We start from the raw sequence: 22710 nt of genomic DNA, 5'->3' as shown, positions 1-22710 counted from the left end.
GCTTCCTTACAGCTTCCTCCTGGGCACACCCCTGTCTCAGCTCAGCTCACTTGGCCTTGCCGCTAGGGAACCAGTGAAAGACAGGATGGTGAATGAAGTCTCGACAAACATCAAGTCTCTAAAAACGCTGTCTAATGTGAACACCTGACCACATGAGACTACCAAAAATTCCACTGAAATATTCACAGTGGCTCACACCTATAATCCCAGCACTTTGGGAGGCTGAGGTGGGCGGATCACTTGAGGTCAGGAGTGCAAGACCAGCCTGGCCAATATGGTGAAAATTAAAATACAAATATTTTAATTTTAAAATACCTCTCTATAAAAATACAAAAATTAGCTGTAATCCTAGCTACTTGGGAGGTTGAGGTAGGAGAATGGCTTGAACCTGGGAGGTGGTGGTTGCAGTGAGCTGAGATCACACCAGTGCACTTCAGCTTAGGCAACAGAGCAAGATTCTGTCTCAAAAAAAAAAAAAAAAAAAGGAAATATTAACATTCAAAAGCAAAGAGTAGAACAAGAGCCCTGATGATGAAGGACACAGTCCTATCCTCCAGCCACTTAGAACGTCGGCAGCCACCAATGTGGAGTCCCTGGGCCAATTCAATGTGCCACCAATTTCCTGAGTGCACCACAGCAAAGCATTGTGCTATGGACTCTGGGGGGTGGGTCCAGGGATGACAACGGTCCACGGTCTACCCTCTAGCAGGGACCTGCATGTTGGTGGGATTATCAAAGACCACTGAGGACAATCTGCGATGCTACTGGCCCGCTCTCTGTGGGCTTGACTTGGGTTTCGAATATTTTGCCTCTCTGTTGTTGGCAGGTAGTAGGTGTTGGGTAAACGGTTCACAGATGAATCTGGATTAGCCCAAAACTACCATACAGCAGGGAAACAGAACCCTCAAAACAAACAGCTCTTGCCTTCCATGATAGCAACAGGGGTCACTGAATTTTCCAAATACGGAAAGAATCAGCTCTCTGCAGGGCACCAGGTTAGGACTTGAAGCCTGGCTGCTTGGAAAGGAGGCTTGGCAGAGAAGCAGTTTCTCCGCGGGGTCTCCGTCGGCTTATGGGGAGGGATAGTTAGTTCTCTGTTGTGTGAAACGATCCCTGCAGTCGCATGACATTTCTCATCCCTGGCCCCTGCCCAGTAAATGCTAGCACTGCTTCCTCCCCAGTCGCGGTGGCAACCAAAACCTAGACACCCCCATTTCCAAATGCATCCTAGGGGGCATTTCTACCCCTGAATGAGAACCACTGGTGGGATCAAATCCGCTCAAAGTGAGAAAGGGAAGGAGAGCAGAGGGTGGGGGTCAGTCCTTGCATATGTGCATGTGCGCACACGTGGGAGGATTCATGTCAACTTGCAAAAAAGGGCATACGACGGAGAGGGCTAGAGAGGCAGGGGAGGGGAGGAGGAAGAACGCCTGTACGCGGCAATGAGGAGCCTCCCTGAGCGTTCCAGGACACTTTGCATTTCCAGCACAGACGGAGCTTCGACTCTCCTCTGCCCAGCCATTCTCCTGGTGGAATGAGAGGGCAAGTGGCAGCTCTGCCCCCGGGAGCCCCACAAACCAGTGAGAGCAACCAGCGGGAGGGAGAGGCGTCCCTCGCAGAGGTGCTTCCAGGAAGGACATGGTGTTCACCACCCTGCTCTGGGCCTTGGCAGAGGCCCCAGCCTGGACCTCACAGTCTGGAAGCTTCCCAGACAGGCTGGCCCGAGACACTTGAACCTTTACTGGGCTCCTCCTCCAGGGGCCAAAGGGCAGCACAGATGCCACAGCCAGGCCACAGCCAGGTCACAGCTGGTGCTGACAAGCTGCAGGAAGGTCCTCGACGCAGGGCAACGGTCGCCGTCCCTGAGGGCTGCCTGGCCATATTTAGACAGGAGCACACGGAGAGGCAGCATCAATCAAGCCCCACAACCCGGCCAGCTGGGGGAAACAAAACAAGGTAACGTCTTGGCACAATCTTTGAAATCAGTGGTTGCCGCAGCGAGGAACCCAACACAGACACACATGTGAGCAGAGAACTCGGCCTCCTTCCCATCGCCGTGAGATTCACAGTCCTACCTTGGCTAACTTGGCTGCTCAAAAACCTTTAGATCTTTCAGAATCACAGACAGACTCCTCTGCCCATCCACCCTGAGACAGTTCCCACTCCTGTTACCTCCCCCAAGTACGACTGTACTCAGGTTTCCCAAACCCCTCCCATACCACCTGCCTTTGTGAATGCCGTTTCTTCTACCTGGAGCACCTCCTCCACCCACACTTCCACCCCTCCCTATTCTGCTCTTCAGAATCCTAACTGCTGTCTGAGGCAGAGTTCAATGCCACCTCCTCCAGGCAGCCATCCCTGATGGCTCAGGGCCCATCTACAGCAGTTGGTGCCCACTGAACTCCCTGCTGGCTGACAGCTTCTTAGCCCCTCTCCCCTGACTGGTGAGCTCTACCAGAGCAGAGGGCAGCTCTCACTCATCCCGGGGCCGCCCCACCCAGCACCTGGCACACAGGAGGTGCTCAGTACATGATAGCCGGGTCAATCAATGGCCTTGCTGGCAGATGGCCCTGGAGCCACCAAACTCTTAGCGAGCACTTGTTGGCATCAATTTCTCATCTTCCTTCAAACTATATCTGGCACCTGTCACCTCTCTTCCCTTCCATTGCTGCCCCAGTCCAGGCCACCACTTCTATCACCTTGGCAACATCTGTAGCTTCTTGACTGGTCTGCCCCCAGCCCTCTTACTACCCCCACCCCAATCTATTCTCCACTCAGATGCCAATGACTGTCTTAAAAAGCAAATCTGGGCCAGGTGGCTCACCCTATAATCTCAGCATTTTGGGAGGCTGAAGCGGGCAGATCACCAGGTCAAGAGATCGAGACCATCTTGGCCAACATGGTGAAACCCCATGTCTACTAAAAATACAAAAATTAGCTGGGCATGGTGGTGCATGCCTGTAGTTCCAGCTACTCAGGAGGCTAAGGCAGGAGAATCACCTGAACCTGGGAAGCAGAGGTTGCAGTGAGCTGGGATTGTGCCACTGAACTCCAGCCTGGCGAGAGAGTAAGACTCCATCTCAAAAAAAAAAAAAAAAAAAAAAAAAAAAAAAGCAAACCTTAGCACTCGGAAAGAAAAACCCACCACTGGCTGGGCGCAGTGGCTAATGCCTATAATCCCAGCACTTTGGGAGCCCAGGGCGGGTAGATCACTTGAGGCCAGGAGTTCGGCACCAGTCTGGCCAACATGGCAAAACCTTGTCTCTACTAAAATTACAAAAAAAATTAGCTAGGCATGGTGGTGTGCACCTGTAATCTCAGCTACTTGGGAGGCGGAGGCACGAGAATCGATTGAACCCAGGAGATGAAAGTTGCAGTGAGCCGAGACCATGCCATTGCACTGTAGCCTGGGCAACAGAGGGAGAATCTGTCTTGTAAACAAAAACAAAAAAACCCACCTCTGTCCTATGTAAGCTACGGTTTATAAAGCCCTGCATGATTGGGGACTAACCTCCCCAGTCTCATTTATACCATTGTCCCTTGTGGTCGCTGTGCCCAGCTTTGTGACCTTCTCTGGGTTTCTCACACCCTGATAGTTGTACGCCAGGGCCTTTGTACGCGCTGTTCCCTCTTTCTGGAATGCTCTTTACGGGGATAATTCCTTCTCTTCCTTCCAATATCAGCCAGCTCAAAAAGAGATCTTCCCGGGCACACCCTCCCTATGAAGGTAGGGTCCTCTCTGTCATTTCTATTCTTGCCCCAGAATCCCCAGCTCCCCACCTCCTCCCACAGCATCTGACACAAAGTTGGTGTTCAACAGATGCTCATGGAATGAATGAATGACTGAATGGACCTCATGCCCACCTGCAGTGATCTCCCACTGGACATCCAGATTCTATTTCTCGGTTCTTAACTATGATAATTAGAAGAGTTTTGGGCTGTGCACTTTTTTAGCAGAAACCAAGAGGGGCTGTCCCTTCTCAGCATACTTCGCCTCTTTCTGATTTTCTGTTTCATTTGTCAGCACTGATTTCCTTAGGAGAGCACAATCACGATGTTGCTTACAGACTCTCACTTTTGTTCTGTATCCTCAGAAACAAACTCCCTCTATAGTCAGGGGGGCCTTGCCCTGGGCCAGGGCCTGGGCACTTGTGTGGAAACCTGAGAGGCAGCTTGGGGACATGCCGGTCCTGGGACCCTGTGGGACACAGGTAGGGCTGGCGCAGGCTTCCCAGCCCAATCCAGCACTTCCTGGCAGTGACAAAGCACTGTCGACTTCACATCCAGAAGCCCTGATGTGATAGCGTTCATCTCCCACCCAGCAGATGCAGAAACTATTCCCCTCCCCTTTTAATTATACCAGTAGCCGGTCATTTACAGGCTGCCTCATCAAATCCCTGCTGGGATTGAAGCGGTTACTTGATGGGCTGGCTGGGAGAGGAAATCAGATGGCCTCGTCCAGGCTCCAGCACAGCCCCCACTCCCCAGTCCCACGGCCACTCCAGGGAAAAGGGTCCACCTGTCCCCTCTGTGCCCAGTACTGGTCCCCTGGGACACCACCCATCAGAACCAGGCTGACTCAGAAGTACAGTGGGCCTCCCACCCAGAACCCAACCATCCTCACCTCCTGCCTGGTGCCACCTGGTCCCGGTGGCTGTCACCTCTCCCCCAAGTCACTGTAGCAGACTTGTAATTGGTCTCCCTGCTCCTGCCCTGACCCCCACAGTCTCATCTCAGCACAGCAGTCAGAGCGCCCGATTAGGAGCAAGTCAGATGGTTCCCATCCTCAGCCCTGCCCTACACGGGCTCCCCACTTCACACCGAGTCAAGAAACACCCTCTGTGGGCCTTAGCCCCACTCCATCTGCTTCTCCCATCCTGGTCTCCTGTCCCTGTCCCCGACTCCACTCCAGCCGCACAGGCTCTTGCTGCTCCGCCACCCCAGGCCTCAGCCCTGGCTGTCCTCTCTGCTGGGACAGTCTCCCCAGCCTGCACTGGCCCTCGCCTCTGCCGATCTCCTCTCAAATGTCCCCCTCTCTTCAGAGGGCCACCTGGCCTGATCCCAGCTTGTTCTGCCACGTGCTTTCTTTTTCCCATTCCACTTGCTGCCTCCAGCACACTGGATAGCTCACGGGGCTGGCACATCCGTGGCTTTCTGGTCTCTCTGCCCCCTGCCAGCATATGAACCAGGATCTATTTTGTTCCATAGTGTATTGCAGGCTCCTGGGATACAGAAATGCTCAAGACATATTTGACTGAAGAAGTCTACCTGCCCAGCACTGCCCCCTGTCTCCTGAGCCTCGGCTCCCAGCATCTTGGTGACTCTGCTTCTAAAGCCCGCATCGGTGCACATTGCCTGTGACAGCGCTGGGGGTCCCTGGTCATCCCCAGCCACACCCACGCTGCTTCCTGACCTTTGCTCATGCCATTGCACATCCTGGGAGGCCAGCTCACCCTTCTGAGGCTGAGCTCATCTCTCCCCACCTTCCAGGTCTGCAGTGAGCTCCGCCTCCTCCCTGAAGCCTCCCTGGACTATTAAAGTTTGCCACCCATTGTCTTCCACGGCCCCCGCCGAAGCTGCCATTTGTTTTGGTGCTGGCTTCTCCCTTCTCCTTCCTTCCACTACACTCTGCAGCCTGCAGGCACCAGGCCTTGAGGAGGGTGGAGGGAGGAGCGGGTAAAGGGGCAGTGGGGGTGGGGGTGGGTACACGGCCTGGCTGCTAATTGGTGAGCACTTCCAGTCCTCAGTTCCTTCCCTTGGCTCCTAAGATCTCAGCAGAGTTTTTGGCTCTTCTTCTCCCCTCCGGTCCTCTGCTGGCTCGGTCCTCACCATCTCTTCTCCCGCTTCACACGCCTCACAGTGAGCTCTGACGGCTTTGGAGCATGGCACTGGCGCCTCCACCCCTTGCATCCTTGGGGCTAGCCCAGGCCTCTGCCTCAACTCCAGAGGTACCAGCCAATGCCTCCTCTGCTGTCTCATGGCACCTCCAACGCCTTGTGACAAAACCTGGGACTCAGGATCTCCATGCGTCACACTCTTCCTCTGAGACAGGGATCTGATCAGACACGGGCACCCAGCGGTCCTCCTCCGTCACCCCATGGCTGGTTGGTCACTGAGTCCTGAAGGTTCTCAAACTCTCATCCCTCTAACTCCCAGCCACTTCCTGGCCCAAGCAGCCATTCTCTGCTTGGAGACTCAGTCCAGAATTTGCAGGCTGCTGGGCTTGGCCCGTCCTCGCCTCTCTGGCTCAGCTCTCAGAGGACAGACCAGGCTCTCTGGCCTCCAACCTGCAGGTCTCTCTGTGGCAGCTAGGCCCTTCTTCCCTGCCCCCCACCTTCAACTGGAGAATCATCTCCCATCCCAGCCTAGCCAGCACTTCCTCCAGGCCCCTGCCCAGGTCGGAAACCTCTCTGCTCAGCCGACCCTCCCTGGGGGTCGTTCAGCCTTCAGTTCCTTCATGTTCTGCCTACCCCACTTCAAACTCCACATGAGTAAAAACAGGGCCCTGATCTTCCCCCAAGCACTTTCCCTGTGGGTTCGCCACTTCTTCTCCGCCGCGGCATCCTCGGTCTGTGACCACAGTGTAGTGCTTGGCACGTTCAGGGCTCTATAAATATTTGTTGAATGAATAAATGTTTGTGAGTGATTTACTAATCTTTGTATATATAATTTAGGTCTTCCCATGACAGGAGAACACTTGCTTAAATGCCGATGCACTCTTTTGAGTGGGACAGAGAGGTTCAGACTCCTAGCTAGAGCCCCAGAGGGGAGAGAGCCATCCAGTGTGAGAAGGTGTGAGGTCACCCGTGGCAGTCACAGCGGAAAAAGGTGACAGCTGGTGCCTTCTGGCCCAGGAAAGTGACACTCCCGCATTTCCTGGATCAGCTCTTAACTGTGCCTCGTGGGAGGGAGTACCTAAATGCCCTGGCTCCCCCAAGGTGGGGTAACTCTCAGGTATATATGCCCCATTTCCCAGAGCTCCCGGGGGAATTGAACTAGGGTCATTGGCTTGACATAGCACCCTTTACTGGCTACTGCCCCTTCCCTGTTGAGTGCCCCCCAGCTGTCCTGTTGCTATTTTCTGGGATCACCTCTAAAATCCCACTAGTACTTAAATCCTTGTCTCAGCATCTGTTCCTGGAGAGACTAAAACCAAGGCATGGCCCCAAACGTTCCCAGGCAAATAGCAGGCTCTTACAAAACGGAGTCCCCTCCGCACCTCCTTTTTCTTCCAACCTTTCATCGTTGTCATCCAGCCGCACATTCATTTATGCAAACACTCAGCATGGACTTTCCATGTGTCCAGCCCCGTGCTGTCGCTAAGGACGCAGAGGCATAAACCGTCCCTGTCCTCAGGGTTCAGATCAGACACTTAATGGCTCAGACTGGCTGCTTTATCCTGGACACAAGTGGTGCATCCTGGATGAATTTCATAATAAAATCGGCTAACCAACCTTGGCAGAGTGGCCACCCTGCACTGGGCACTACTGTAAGCACTGAACGCATGAATCTTTTTGACCCTCTCAGCAGCCCGAGGAGGAAAAGGAGGTTTACATGAGGGCAAAGCTCCTTTCTGAGGCCACACAGCCACAGCATGGCACCTGGGTTCCAAATCACTCAAATTTGGGGAAACAAAGTGCAGGTCTCAGCTGCTGAATCAGTACCATGGGTAGAAACTTACAAGTGAAAGTATCCTTGCTTCAAATTATGTCCCTTAGATATTTTTTTCCTCTCCTTCTTAATCACTTTTTGGGAAACCAAGTCAACACTGAAGACCTCCAATCCTAGCACCCCCAGTTCTCAGAACACTAATGCTTCATCCCTTCAGCCCCCCAAAGTCCAGCTGAAAGTTCTTTTCCCCAGAAATTACTTTTTCTAAGTAATTTATTTCACTTGACGGTTTTCTAATTTGCCTTAATGGATAATATATAAAATGAGTGTAGTGACCTAAAACAGAACCAACATGAAGCTGCTAAGAAAAGGAGAAGCCAAAAGTCCTTTGCAGCCAGGCCCACACATGTTTCTCCACCTTTCCAGGTAGCCTCCAAAGAGGCAACCAGGCCATTTCCGCAAGGCACAGTGGCTATAGATTTTTTAAGACCAGATTTTCAGAAGATGCTTATCTATTCTTAATGCTAAGGTAGTAAACCAATGCTTCCTCATGGTTCAATGAAATGAACATGTCCTCAAAGCACCCTTGCCTGAGACATGTGCTTGGGTAACAGCAGAGGCAAAGAGAACAAGACCCAGATTCCAAAGACTTGGGTCTGGGTCCCAGAGACTTCCCTCGGTGGTAACCCTGAGAAAGGCATTTGGCCCTTCGGAGTGTGAGTCATCCCAATGATTGGATAACAAGAAACCAGACTCTAGCCTCCAGGAGCCAGCATCAGGGGATACCCAAAGTGTGGAAATTCACTCAGGGTGGTGGAAAAATATTAAGGGAAAGATACTAGAGAAAGTTATAGAATATAGCCTCAAACCCTTTTGGAAGGCGTAAGGGTTTTTCTTTTTATAGTTCTTGGCTGAAGGCAGCCAGAGTCTCTTTGCAGAAGACAGATTATGGCGCAAATACAAAGAATGTGCGTAGTTTACCTAGCTGGCTTGTTTACTCATGTGGTCTTAAAACTAAACTTTGAGCCTGATGACCCTCTTGTGGGGAGGTTGACCAGGGAGATTACCCTCTAATGGTGTTGGCTTTGGGCATCACAACTTGGCCTTTAATTTTTCTCTGCAAGTGTGTTGACTTAAGTCCTCTGTTATTAAATCTATACTGAATAAATGAGGAAAGGGTGAACTAGTCAGTGTCATGTAGGTGCAATCTCTCTCTGTGAGTGGCTCATGACCCCTAGGCCCACTCAGTCACTGGAAATTTGTGTTTGAGTGCATTTATTTATCTGTCGTGCAGCTGGAGTCTGTGGGATGGACCTAGGCACCAAAGAATTCCTGGTTCCCCTCAAGGCCAGCCTCTCTGCCATCCAGGGGAGTTTGCCACTTCCCGCTGCAGACACACTGGTGATTTCAACCACGGACAGAGCTGGGTGCAGCAACAGCAGGAGCCTCGCTTTGGTCATCGCTGCAACCTGGAGCCTCACATGCAGCATGACACAGAGAATTCAGCAAACCTTTGATAAACAAATTGCAGATGCTCCTCAGCCCTGAAGGTGAATGAGTTCACCTACATCCCCACACCCAGCAAAGACTCCTTGCAGATATCCACTTTAATTTTTCCCATGAAGAGCAAAACCAGAGCAATGAAAACCAGTGACCGGGTTTCATGTCCTCAGTGCTCACGGCCAAGTCAAGTTCTGCAACCCAAGAAGAAGTGAAGAAGGAAAATAAGATACAAACTGATTAACTGATAAGGACCATATCTTCTTTATTTTCATCTCTACCCAGTGCCTGGGACCCGGCAGAGAGACTGAACAAATGAACAAATGGCAGGGCACCAAGTCCTGGAGCCCACTGATGGGCAGAGTGGCCTACAAGATTTGAAACAACCTCATATTGCCGTGACCAACTTCTACAATAATTGACAAGATCCTCTGGGTAGAGAAAGTTGCGCCAAAGAGAGAGGGGGTGACCAGACTAAGAAGGTGATACTGATCAGAAATAGCAAACATCACAACAGCTACATTTACTAAGAATGATGTATGCCAAGCCCTTGGCTAACTAATATGTCTATCTCATTGAATATTCAAAACTACTACCACTGAGTAAGTGGTAGGCTGATTCCCATTTTACAGATCAGGAAGTTTAGGTTAGCCAAATTAAGAGGCTTTCCCAAGGTCACAGGGTTCTAACTAGGGGAGTCTCACTGTGGACCCCGCTGCTGGAGAGAGGAGGAGCAGGGAAAGGGATGGGAAGTTAGAGAATGGTCTATCTGTCAGGTCCCAGGGCCCAGAACCAGGGGGTGGGGCCCTGGCCAGGAGCGAAGGCTTGGCTGACCCTTCAGCAAACTCGTTCCAAGGTGAATGTCAACTCACTGTTCCTGCATCACAGCCGATGCTGGGAATTGCAGAAAAATGCCATCCTGAGGCCAGAGTTCCAGGGGTGACAGAGCTAGCCCTGGAGCCCCAAGGCAGGGGCTTTCAGCCAGGATCACATTTCCTATCCTGCAGAATCTCCAGCCACTATGGGGCCACACCCTCCGAGCACCTGCCTCATGCTAGGCAGTGGGCTGATGACCCTATACACACACCCTCTCCCCATTCTGCCTGGAAACAGCAAGGAAGGAGCCATCATCCCCACTAGCAGATCAGGAAATTGAGGCTTGGACTGCCTAGCTCACCTGCCTACACTCAAGTTCCTATGAAATGTCCAGAATGGGCAAATCCATGGAGGCAGGTAGAAGATCAGTGGTTGCAGGGGATGGTGGGTCTGGGTTTCTTTTAGGGGTGATGAACATGATCTGGAGTTACACGGTGGTGACGGTTGCAAACATTGTGAATATACTAAAGACCCTTTACACTGTATGTTTTTAAAGAGTCAAAATGGTGAATTCTACATTGTATGAATTTTACCTCAACAAAAACATCTTTTTTTTTTTTTTGTGAGATGGCCTCTCGCTCTGTTGCCCAGACTGGAGTGCAGTGGCGCAATCTCAGCTCACTGCAACCTCTGCCGCCCAGATTCAAGCAATTCTCCTGCCTCAGCCTCCTAAGAGCTGGGACTACAGATGCATGCCACCATGCCCACCTAATTTTTCAGTAGAGCATTTTTAGTATTTTTAGCAGAGACGAGGTTTCACCGTATTGACCAGGCCAGTCTCGAACTCCTGACCTCATGATCCACTCACCTCAGCCTAACATATTTTTTAAAAAGCACCTTGGGAGTATATGCCAGGCCTGGATGCAGCCTCTTGAGGAGACACGTTTCCCTTTTTCCACCTCAGTGTTGAGTCCAGATTCCACATGAGACATGGAATTCCTGGAGGGCAGGACTGAGTTTGGCCTAAATCCTGCAAACATCCTAGTGCCAGTGGTGGCAGCAGGGGGCTGTGGAGAAGGTGCACTGTCCTCCCCACCTCTCTGCCTGCAACTCCCAGCCTTTTGGGTCCAAGTTCCATCATACCTCACCTGTTCCTATTTTGACACAGGTTGCTGTGTGCCACTGATTTTAGCCAAAGGTCTCAACCTCAGTACACACGAGCAGCTTTAAACTCCCCTCTAGGGTGGGCCTGCGTATCAGGTATTCTAAAGCCCCCAGGTGTTGCCAACATGCAAGCACAGCTCAGGTGTCCAGCAGGAGGCAGGGATCCGAGGGCAGGGCTGTACTGAACCCACCTTCGCAGCTCCAGAACCTGCCATGGCACAACCTCGGTAAAAGTTCCATAAATCAGTAGGTTAAGGTTTGTCGAGTAAATTAAAATATGTATAAACTTGCAAGCTTTGATTATTTGCTGGACACAAATAAACAGAAGACTGAAACAATTCCATTTACTGCATGGGGAGAGGAAAATTCATTGCTTAAAAAAGTTATGATCACTTTTTTGCATTTGAGATGAAGTCTCACTCTGTTGCCCAGGTTGGAGTACAGTGGCGCAGTCTCAGCTCACTGCAACCTCCACCTCCAGGGTTCAGGTGATTCTCCTGCCTCAGACTCCCGAGTAGCTGGGATTACAGGCGTGCACCACCATGACCAGCTAAAGATCACTTTTTTAAAAGGCCAGTGATTCTAGAGGCTCTTATGGATCTCAGACTTGTCTGGAAACAGGAGTCATGTTCATACCTGCATTGTGCTTTGTACAGAGGGGAATGCAAGGCAGTCAGCCCATTTTGTGGATGAGGGAGCTGAGCCAGTTTGGTTAAGAAGTTTGCTCAAGCAAGGGTTATACAGTGATAAGAGATCGCATTTACTGTGAGTGGACACTGTTCCAGAGCTGGGCCAGGCCCTGGCATGTCTGATTGGGACAACCCGCTTTGGTGGACAGGAAAACGAAGTACAGAGAAGCTCAGCGACCAGCACACATCTGGAAAGGGCGAGAGCCTGGCCTAGCCTCCAGGCCCTCCTGCTCACATACCAGGCAAGCGGATCACAGGGCACAAATCCTGCTCCAGCAAAAGACAAGCATCCCACACCCTGAGGCCCGAATCAATGGCAACAGTGAGCCGGGCACGAACCCAGCCCTTGAAGCAGGAGACATTCAAAGTGACATGGCCCGTGTTTTGATGCCCACAGTCCCTCGTCACAGGCTCACACTGTGTCCAGCCAAGGGCCAGGGCAGCGGCATTCATGAGGTTTCATAAGGAGCCTGTTGCCTGCAGGGAAGGCGGGTCACGAGGACTGGCTTCACCTGCTGTGCCTGTTGCTCAGCTTTGTGGCCCACGAGGCCTGGACCTCCTCTTTTGCTTGTCGGAAACTCATCACAACTTGGAGGAAAATCTGCTTTGCACCGGCAGTAGGGACTTCATTGTATGGCGATGAAGCCTAGTTAAACGGTGGATTCATGCGAATATCCCAGAGCCTGGGTCCTTCCAATGGCAGCAGCTAACACCCTGGTGGTGGTGGGGCGAGGGGGCGGGGATTGAGCCACCACCTTCCCAGCACCACCTGAGTCCGCTTCATTATCTCATTCATGAGATCACAGACACCAAGAGGACCAAGGAGAAGGAGTGCCGAGTGACATCTGGCGGCTTCTTGCGCACAGCCATTCCTCAAACCCTAGCAGCATTCTTGCTTCGGCTCTCCCGCTACAACCATAGACATCACTGAGTTCCTGCTGCAGAATGATCTTAACTCGGACCAGGGTGTCACACCTCCACCTGCCTCCACCTGGGGTCCAGCCCACCACCAGCATCTCTCCCTGCACCGGCACTCGCCTGGCCCATGGCAACAGCCTCCTCACTGGGCTCCCAGCCTCCACTCTCCCCCTTCCTTCCATTCTCCAGAGCCAGTCTCTGTAAAGTACACGTGAAGGTGGGCCCCGCCCCCTATTCAAAACCTGCTGGCTTCTGGCTGCACTTCAGAAATCCAAACGCCTTCTCTAGCCTCCACGGCCCTGTGGACTCCGGGAACTGCCTCCCTGTGGGCTCACCTCCTGTGGTCTTCCCTCGCAGCAGGCAGCAGCCACACTGGCCCTTCACACACCCCGAGTGCTTCTCCACACGAGGACCTTGCTATGCTCTTCCCTCTGATGAGAATGCTCTTCCCCCAGATCTCCCTCCACCAGCTCCTCCTTTCAGTCAGCTCTCAGCTAACATGCCAGCTCCTGTCCACATAACCTAGGCGGCCACCCAGTTACCTCTATCAAATTACATGATTTTCTCTCTTTGTAGCATGTCATCTTCCATTTTTCCTGCAATGTTTTTGTTTTGCTTATTTCCTATACCACCACCCCGTGCCCCCTCCCGTGTATACACAGAGCAATCAATCTACAAGCTCTGTGACTGCAGGGCCCTTCCGTCCTGTCCACCACTCTATTCCCAGAACCTAGTACTTAGTGCCTGGCATATAGTAGACATTCAAAAATATCTGTAAGATAAGTGAATCAGTAGCTACTGAGGACTCTTGATGTGCCAGGCATGCGCTAAAGATCTGGGGCTATCACTGAGGACCCAGCAGACACTGGACAATTGTGTGCATCTAACAAAGGATCAAGCATTGGTCAAGTTATTAGTTACATGTTTAAAAGGTGGAATAACGGCTACAAAGGAAAATGAAAACTTCAAAGAGTGTGTGCATGTATGTGTGTGTGTGCATGTCGAGGCAGGTGGCATGTAAATGTAAGCGAATCCTCTGACACTCCTCCATCAGGGGTGGTGTCTAATTCCCCACTGTTTGAATATGAGCCAGCCGTGGTTGCTTGATTCTAAAAAACAGAATGGAGTGGATGTAATGCTGGTTGACTTCCTCAGCTGCATCATCGAAAGGCAGACAGCTCCCACCAGCCTCTCAACCTTGAAATGCAGCCACCAGGTTGTAAGGACGCCCAGTTCATCAGGCGGCATCACATGGAGATGTTAGAGTGAACAGCTCCAGCTCAGGACCCAACCAACAGCCAGCATTGACCACCAGACATGACAGAGGATGCCTTCAAGGTGGCCCCAGCCCTGGCTAACAGACTACGGTTGCATGAAAGACCCCAAGCAAGAACCTCCAGGTGGAGCCAGTCAACTCCTGTAGCAGCGAGAGAAAGAAAATATGTTGGTGTTGTAGCTTTTGGAGTAGTTTGCTCTGTAGCCGTAAATGACCAGAACGGGGACTAGTGTGAAAGTCAGGGAAGGTCTTCCTGAAGAATGGGAATCTGAGCTGAGACCAGTATGAGTTAAGGTTCTACTTCGAGGGAGAGGCTGGCGGACAGAAGGACTGTATGTGCAAAGGCTTCCAGACAGGAAGAAGTGAAGCCCAGGGAAGAAAAGGAAAGGAGGTCTCTGAAGCTGCCTCTCAGCAGTGAGGGGAGAGTTAGGCAGGGGCTACAGCAGGAACTAATCAGATAGCCTTGAATAACCTCCCTTCCTCTCCAGCTGGGCAGCCTGGAATAAGTGACTCACCCTCTCTGAACCTCTGAGCTCCTCATAAAAATTGCCAGTAATACCACCTATTACAAAGAAGAGTTTGAGGAGTAAATGAGACGAGGAGAGCAGAGCTTCTCTCCAACAGTCCCGGGAACTAAGTACTGGTTTCTTTCTAGTGTCCTGGGTGAGTAAAAAGGAAGCATCTTTGAACTTCCTCAATCCAGCGTGTCTCTTTCTCTGTTGAAACTTGTCCTTTGACACATAGGAAACAGGTGACCCTATTCCTGGCTCCACCACTGTTCTGTGACCTTTGAGGAGTCACTTAACCTCCTTACGATTTTTCCAAGAACAAAATAAATGCCCCAGTAAAATCTCTATCAGTGCTTTGAACTCCTTCAAGACAGACACTATGGAAATGCAGGCTCACGCCTCTGTTCTGCCACAGCTATTTTTGGCCCCATAAGCCTTGGAAGCAGGTCTCACAGCGGGGGTGTACATGCTTTGCTTGAGGGCTGATACACATCTCCTTCCATGGCCTCTGCCATCTGATTCACAGGCAGGGACGGGTGGGCCATGGCTGACATTTACAAAGCAAGCCCAGGTCCTGGGCTCTGGCGGCTGCTGAGGGCTTTTTGTTCAGGCCACAAGCAGGCCTCTGCCTCTGCCAGGGTTCCTTCACTCCTACCCATGCCTCCCAGAAATACTTCACCAGGGGCACCTGACACAGGATCACACATCTGGCAAGGGCTGCCCCGGAAGAGACACAGGCGGGACTCTTGGAAAACCTTTATCCTGTTGAAGATCCGGGAGCGTCTACACCTCCTTCGAGAGCCCATCTCATCCTCAGGGTGTTGAATCTGATGATCCTATCTCAGCAGAGAGATGCTGGAACCCTGCTGAAGCCACTCCCAATCTGAAGGTTAGTAACCTATTCTCGTGTCTACTGCTTGCATTAGAATTACTTATGAGCTCCCATTTATTGCGCCATAACTGCGTTCCAGGCTCCGTGCTGCGTTAGTTTTATGGCCTCAAATGCTCCCCACCACCCATGTGCAGCAGGTGGGGTTGTTAACCCCATTCCACAGATTTGCAAATTGTGGCTCCGAGCAGTTAAGGATTCCTTGCCCAAATCACTTAGCTAATGAACAAGGGTTGGACCCCAGGTCTAGAGGGCAGGAAGCCAGGCTCTGAGCCACCATGCTATAAAACCACCTTTAAGTTTCTGCCCAGGATGGCCTGGTTAATATCTAATCATGACAATTCCTCCGCAGGTAGGAATCATATGAGAAAATGGAGGCTCTGAGAGGATGTGACAGGGCCAGGGTCTGTGCTAGGAGTGAAAGGGCGGGGCTGACCCCAGAGCCCCTTCCTGGGACTGTCATTCTCCAGGGCACAGGTTCTCAAAATGTGCTCCCACGACCGACACGCCAGCATCACCTGAAAATGCAACTGAACTGCAGGTCCTCAGGCCCCACCCCAGACCTGCTGAGTCAGGAATTCTGGGGATGCTCCCCAGTGATCTGTTACTAAACAAGCTCTCCAGGTGCTTCTGACACACGTTCCAGTTGGAGAACCCCTAGTCGAATGCCCAGACTCAAAGTGAGCGTTGTGGCCAGAGCCTGAAAAACATAAGAGCAGAAAGTGGAGATGCTGCTCTAGAACCTTCTGCTTCACTAGAACCCTCTCCATGCTCTTTCTCCATGGCAGGCAGGGCTCAGGCTAGGGCTACTGGGAGCAGAGGAGAGAGCTGGGCCCACCGAAGAGGAACAGGAGGTCAAGCTGCCCCGCCAGCAATGAGGCCGGGGGAGGGAAGTCTAGGCTGTCAAAAGATTCATGGTTGCCAGGTACTGTGGCTCACACCTGTAATCCCAGCACTTTGGGAGGCTGAGACAGGGGGATCACCCGAGGTCAGGAGTTTGAGACCAGCCTGGCCAACATGGTGAAATCCTGTCTCTACTAAAAATACAAAAATTAGCCAGTTGTGGTGGCCCACACTTGTAATCCTAGCTACTCGGGAGGCTGAGGCAGGAGAATCACTTGAACCCAGAGGAACAGGTTGCAGTGAGCCAAGATCACACCACTGTACTTCAGCCTGGGTGACAGAGCGAGACTCCATCTCAAAAAAAGAAAAAAAAAATCATGGCAAAATAGAACAAAACCAACACTCCCAAATAAACATAACAAAAACCAACTTGAAAATCCACTGCTGCCTTTGCCAGAGAAGGGTGGTCCGGACCTGCTGTAAGCCCACTGTTCCAGTTTGTCCAGGACTGAGGGGCTTCCTGGGGCATGGGACCTTCAGGACTAAAACCTAGAGAGGCCTGGGCCAGCCAGGACAAGCACGTCACCCCGAGGGGTGGGGCAGCAGCAGGTGCTGTCTGGATGAAGAGCAAGGCCTGCCTGAACATGTGAAGCATGCCCTGCAAATGTTCCTGGTCATTACTTACAGCGGGGATGTCACAGGTCTGGACGAACAGGTGTTTCTCTCTCCCCTCTTTCTCCCTTTATCCCAAGACACATGCCAAAGCTCAACATGCCTGTGGATCAATGTCACGTCAGCAGGGGGCCTCCTGCCTGATACTTGGGCTGTGAATTTTGGGCCTCTGCTTTGGCCCCTCCCTCTCCTTCGTGGCCTGTCCAGCTTCCCCCTGCTTCCACCTGTCCCATTCTACCTGCGACAATTCCTCAGCAGGTAGGAATCATATGAGAAAACTGAGGCTCTGAGATGAAGTGACAGGGCCCGGGTCTGCACTGGGAGGGAATAAGAATTCTTTCCTGTCTTTCCGGATCCACCCTCCCTGCCCCTTTTGGAATTATGTATCCCCTTCCCAATAGCACCTCTTTATTCCCCAAGTCTGGCTTGCACTCATAGGCTGCTCTTCCTCAGAACGCTTTCCACAGGATGATTATAGCAATGGATGCCTGTCTAGTTTTCAGAAGTAGTTTCAGGAACCCTCAAGTCAACCCCATGAGGTGGGTGTAGCCCATGAACTTATTTTATAGAGGAAGAAACGGAGGCGTAGGTTAGCCAGCTCTCTTAAAATCACAAAGAAGAAAGAGCAGGGCTAGCATGCTAACATAGGCTCAAGAAAGGCTCATGGAATCAGCCTCTTATGCCAAGTCCTTTGTCTTTCTTGACCTGGGCCCTGCTGATGTAGACAAGTCTGTGTGTGACTCTGTATCCCTCAGGGTGCCCAGCACAGGCTGGACGTAGAACAGATGCCTGGCAGATGCTTGCCAGGTGAATGAGAGGCCTGTGTGAGTGGCAAGAAAGCAAGGGATATCAGATGAGCAAATGGGACAGGGACTAGCACATGCCTGGAGCCAGTGAATCCAGAGGGATGGCAGGAAAGGGCACTCCTATGAATACCTTCTGCAAATGACAGTCCACCGGCCCATCAACTCCATGAGGGCAGGAGCTGTCTGCTGCTCACTGCTGGCTCCCTGGCCCTGGCACCATGCCCCACACTTGGAGCTCAGTGCATACCTGTTGAGAGTCAGCAGAAGCTCCATGGCATTGAAGCCCTGTGCCCTCTGGGAGACATGAACCCTTTCAGGGTTATGTAGCAGGCACTTGTATTTTATGATTGGCAGAAGTTGTGAATGTGGCCGCAGCTCTGACATGCATTGGGCACTACTTGTGTGCAGGGTTCTGGGCTGAGCTCAAGGAGGACCAAGAGAATGAATAAATCACATTCTCCACCACTGGCCCAATCCACTTTACATGCCCTCCCCACCCAATAGCCATGATCTCATTTTTGGTTATAGCCTTTCCATCCAGATTTTCCTTTGGGAAAGAAACTTTCTCTCCCTGAACCCCCGTCCACACATCCCAGCTCCAGGGGTGGTCACATGGCCCAGGCCTGACCAACCAGCATATTGTATCCCAGAAGTCACCATATTGGCCCACAGGTGAGCACATGACCCAAGCTGGTCCAGTGAAAGTCAGCCTCAGGACTTCCTATGGACCACTGGGAAAGAGAAGGTCTCTTCCTAGGAAGACTACTGACTATAAGGCTGATGGAAGGCTGGAGCCTGGAGCTACAGGGACTGAGCCAGCCTGAGAGAAAAGGCAACCCAGGAGAAACCAGGAGAGAGCAGCAGATACAGAAATCCAATACCGTCATCATTTAGACCATGGATTCAGCAGCTCTGCTGCCTGCACATCCTGATACATGAACGCACACGCTGACATCTTTCTCCCTATTTTTTGAATTGCTTAAGCTACTTCAAAGTGTGTTTTTGCTACTTGAAACTGAGAAAGTCCTGCCATACAGAGCTCTCCTCTTTTACTCTCCTCGCCCAAGAAGCAGCTTCAGTCCCAAACGTCAACATGAGTTCTCTCCCTCTACTCCACCAAGCACTCTCCTCTGGCCTCCTCCCATCTCTGTAGCCCCCAACCTGGCTTCAGGCCCTCTTGGATGGCTTGGGGTCTGAATGTTCTCAAGAGACCCCCAACTGACTCCAGTGTGCCTGCTCAACCCCAACCCACTCCAGTCCAACCCACACTGTCAAAACAGTTGATCTTTCTGAAACAGACAATATAGGCGCATGTCACTTCCCCACTTAACACCTTTGTAGGCTCATCACTGCCCAGAGCAGTTTCCTAAGGCATCAGGTCCATGTCCCTGCAGCTGTGAGAGCTGATTTTAGATGGTACATGAACCCAGCACTCAGACACATAGAAACCTACAACAGGAAACTTAAGCTCCTTTCGATTCACTCACAGACTTTGCAATGACTTTACAGAGAAGGTCTCAGCACTGTGCCGCTGTGGCTTTGGCATCTCTCTACCACTTGCTTCTCTCCCTCTGTAACAAACAGAGAGAAAGCCTCAAGCTCAGAACCTTCCAAAGAAGGCTGAAATTTTAAACCTTGGTTTGCTTCCATTGCATTTATTTTTATGGTCCCCTTCTATTTATGCAAGTGGTACTGCTTTCCCATTTACAGTAGTTTTATAAAGATCAGGAAATTAACTTGTATAAACACAAAAGTGAGTTTATTTAAGGGAAAAAATAAGGCAAATAAGAGATGGTACTTGGATACCCATGAATGCAGTTCATCGTTAGGCAAACAATGACCCATAGGATGAAATGCAATCCGCTCAGCCAGGCACACGAGGCCCTTCCAGGTCCTCCTCCTTGGCCACCCTTTCAAGCCACTGAAGGGCTTGTGACTCCCGAGAAGAGTCTCATAGAGCCGTACTTCCAAGCCTCTGTCCACTCTGTTCCTTCTGCCTGGATGCCCTTTTCCCCCAACCTCCTTAGCAACCTGGGACAATCCCATTTATTCTTAAAGACTCCTGTCAGCGTTACTGTTTACTGGGCTAGTGTTTTGCTTAACTACTCGGGAATTCCCAGTGTACCTGGCAAACCATTTCTGTGTTCTCTCAGGCCCCTTCTTGTGGGTTGCTGACAGGATGGCCTTCCCTGGGAGGGCTGAGATTCCAGAAGGCCAGGACAGTCCTTCTCCTGTCTGACACAGATGCTCAGTGAGCACAAGATAACCCCAAGGGATCCAGCTGGGGGATGTGGATCATCAAATACAAACCACTGGGAGACTATGTCCCCTGGGACCCAAAACGTGGGAGAGTGAGGAGTTCCAAAGGAAGGGAAGGGAGTGATCTCCAAGGGTAGGTGCCCGAGGCCGGGCCCCGCAGTGCAGGCCCAGGGGATCTTTCCGGAGAGAGGAGGTCAGTGAGCATCCCGGGACACAAGGATCCGGCAGAGGCCTGGAACAAGGGTCTGGCCGGCGTGGGTTCTCAACTGTAACCTGCATTTGAACCACCTCAGGACTTGTTATTGTGACAATTCCTAAGTCCCACTCTGAAAGCTCTGGGTCAGTCGGTTTGAAGCGGGCCCATGAAGATGCATTTTAAAACAAATGCTTTGGGTTCTGCTGAAGCAGGTCGTTTGAGGGCCAGGCTTTGAGACACAGTGTGTCAGGGAAGGATGGAGAACTGTGTCAGGGAAGGATGGAGAACTGTGTCAGGGAAGGATGGAGATGTGTAGAGGCCTCACAATCAAAATGCAGAAATTCGCATCAATTACAAAGATCCTCCAGAACACTGCATCACTGCATCACTGACTGGATACCAAGAGGCTGGAAACGCAGCCTCGCAGAGAACAAGCTTTGTGCCAAGGTTATTTAATATACATACCAAATAATTCCATGGAGATGTGTTTAATGAGATAGATGAGAACGTGATCACGGACATCCTTCAGGCGGGAATTTGAAGGAGCCATGTGAAATACAGAGCCTCCTTTGGAGAGACCTTATCAAGTAGCAATTGTAAACAGGGAATTTTACCATGTAGAGGTCAGGGCTGAGGCCATTTCTGGCTAAAGAAATGCTCCTTTGTTTGAAGGATCGTGCAATCAAATTGTTCAGAGATGGAATTGTCCAAGGCAAACAAGTCAAAGAGAGGTTTTAGCAGAATTCAGTGCACATGGCTGAAAGGCATCTTGTAACTTTGCTCCCAGAGCATTGACTTACCCTAACTGCCTCCTTAAATGTCAATTATAACAGAGAAACAGAACTGTGTGTTGAGGGAGGGGGGTTATTTAAGACCAGTCCCCCAGCCGCTGCCCACTTTAAAGATCTGGCCTTCGGAACAATCCAGTCCAAGTCACTCATCAAATGGAGATTGACTTTTATCTGATTAACTGATGGAGAAACATCCTTCCCCATCCTGCAGGAGCATTCTGTGGGAACGGCATTTTGCAGACTGCAGGGAAAAGTTGGGCCTTGGCTTCCCTCCTGCTCGGCCAGTGGAAAATTACAAAGGAGGCAGGGCTGCCCTCGGCCATGCTCACCGGATCTTCATGGGCCCAGGAAAACACAAAGAGAAACCCAAAAATGGAGTGAGCCATTACCTACCTGGGGCGGAGAGGAGTCTGGGAGGCGGCGGGGGCGGGGGCGGCGGGGGCAGCGGGGGAGGGGGCCGGCACTGGCAGATGTGTCGGCAGCTGTCAGTCACCTTGGAGCAGGACTTCTGGGGCTCACCGTGCGTCACCTGTGGACATGGGCACACACACCCAAGAGAGGGAGAAGACAGTAAGGCACCTAGAAGCTGAAACGAGCCCAGGCCACCCTGTCCCCTGCCAGGCTGAGACTTGGGATTCCTCTCCAAGACAAAGGTAGGAAGAATCGACAGAAGTTGGATTGGTTCAAAGGGGACAGTGCTGTTGGGTGCTAGCCTGGCTGGTGTGGAGACCAAGGTTTTCTTCCTAGCTCTGCCAGGGACCAGCTATGGGACCCTGGGCCAGTGACCTGGATATGAATGAGATGTAGACAAGAGCTGGAAGGTTGACTGGTAGAATTTCTCCATGATACAAATGAGTAAACTGAGGCCCAGGCAGAAGTAGCTGCCCAAGAGTCTCACACTTGAAGAATGAGACCCTTTACGCCCTCTGTACTCTAAGCCCAGCCACTTCTCCTGTCTTCCTTGCTACAGCCCAAGGCCAAGCCCTGGCCTTCTCTCCAGCCCTCACTCCTGTTGGTCTTTTTGTGTCTACTTTGGGGCAAGGGGTCCCCCTCTTGGCGAGAAACCTCACCCTGTGAGGCCTCTGCTCCTGTGTCCCACGTGATCAAAGGGAGCAGAGCAACCTGCTTGATGCTCTCCACTCAGCATCCCAGTAGTCTTGTGAGAAGGGCACTCCACCAAACCACCTGCATCCCCCCAACAAGCCCCAGATGCTGCCCCACCCTCGTGGGTTCATGTGACCTAGGAGGTCTGCGAGGGGCAATTGCTGACAGCCTCTCTCCCCATCTCTCTGCCCTCATTCTCTCCTGTCAGTTCCAGACCCCTGGCCTCTGCAATTGCTGCTCCAGTGGTGGTAATGTTCTCCCTTCCCTACCCCTGCGGCGCCCCTGACTCAGCTTGGCATGTCTCTGACTTCCTTATCCAGCGGGATTCTTTTGTATGGGCTGTCCTGGCACCAGGCTCCTCTCTAGGGGCAGAAATCTTATTTGGATGTTACCTGGTTCATACGTATCTTCACCATGGCACTGTGAGCTCACTGAGGGCAGAGCACGCCTTTTTCCTTCTTTGTCACTATCATAAATCAGCATTTAAGGTAATGCCCACCAATTTGATAAATCTTTGGTGAATGAATGAATATGAAAAACTGGGCCAGAATCCATGCCTCTTGAATCCTGGCCTGTGTTTTTCAGCACCAGTCTCAGCTTCCTCATCTGTAAACAAGGAAGGGTAGCCAGAGTACGCAGTGCTCCACCAGCCCTGGATGTACATTGG

The 22710-nt window shown here is 51.6% G+C and overlaps 1 protein-coding gene across 1 annotated transcript in view; it reads right to left on the bottom strand.

Annotated features, from left to right (window-relative positions):
* The window catches only part of PRIMA1 (proline rich membrane anchor 1), a 67715-nt gene that overhangs the window by 37026 nt on the left and 7979 nt on the right, over nucleotides 1-22710 (bottom strand). Inside the window, exon 3 of the mRNA XM_039469450.2 lies at nucleotides 21333-21468. Coding sequence (XP_039325384.1) covers nucleotides 21333-21468 — 136 coding nt within the window. The remainder of the gene's footprint in view (nucleotides 1-21332; nucleotides 21469-22710) is intronic.

The sequence above is a fragment of the Saimiri boliviensis genome, chromosome 2 (genome assembly GCF_048565385.1).
Source record: "Saimiri boliviensis isolate mSaiBol1 chromosome 2, mSaiBol1.pri, whole genome shotgun sequence".
Lineage (NCBI taxonomy): Eukaryota > Metazoa > Chordata > Mammalia > Primates > Cebidae > Saimiri > Saimiri boliviensis.
The sequence above is the reverse complement of the archived record's forward strand: the minus strand, read 5'-3'. Positions and strand labels throughout refer to the sequence as shown.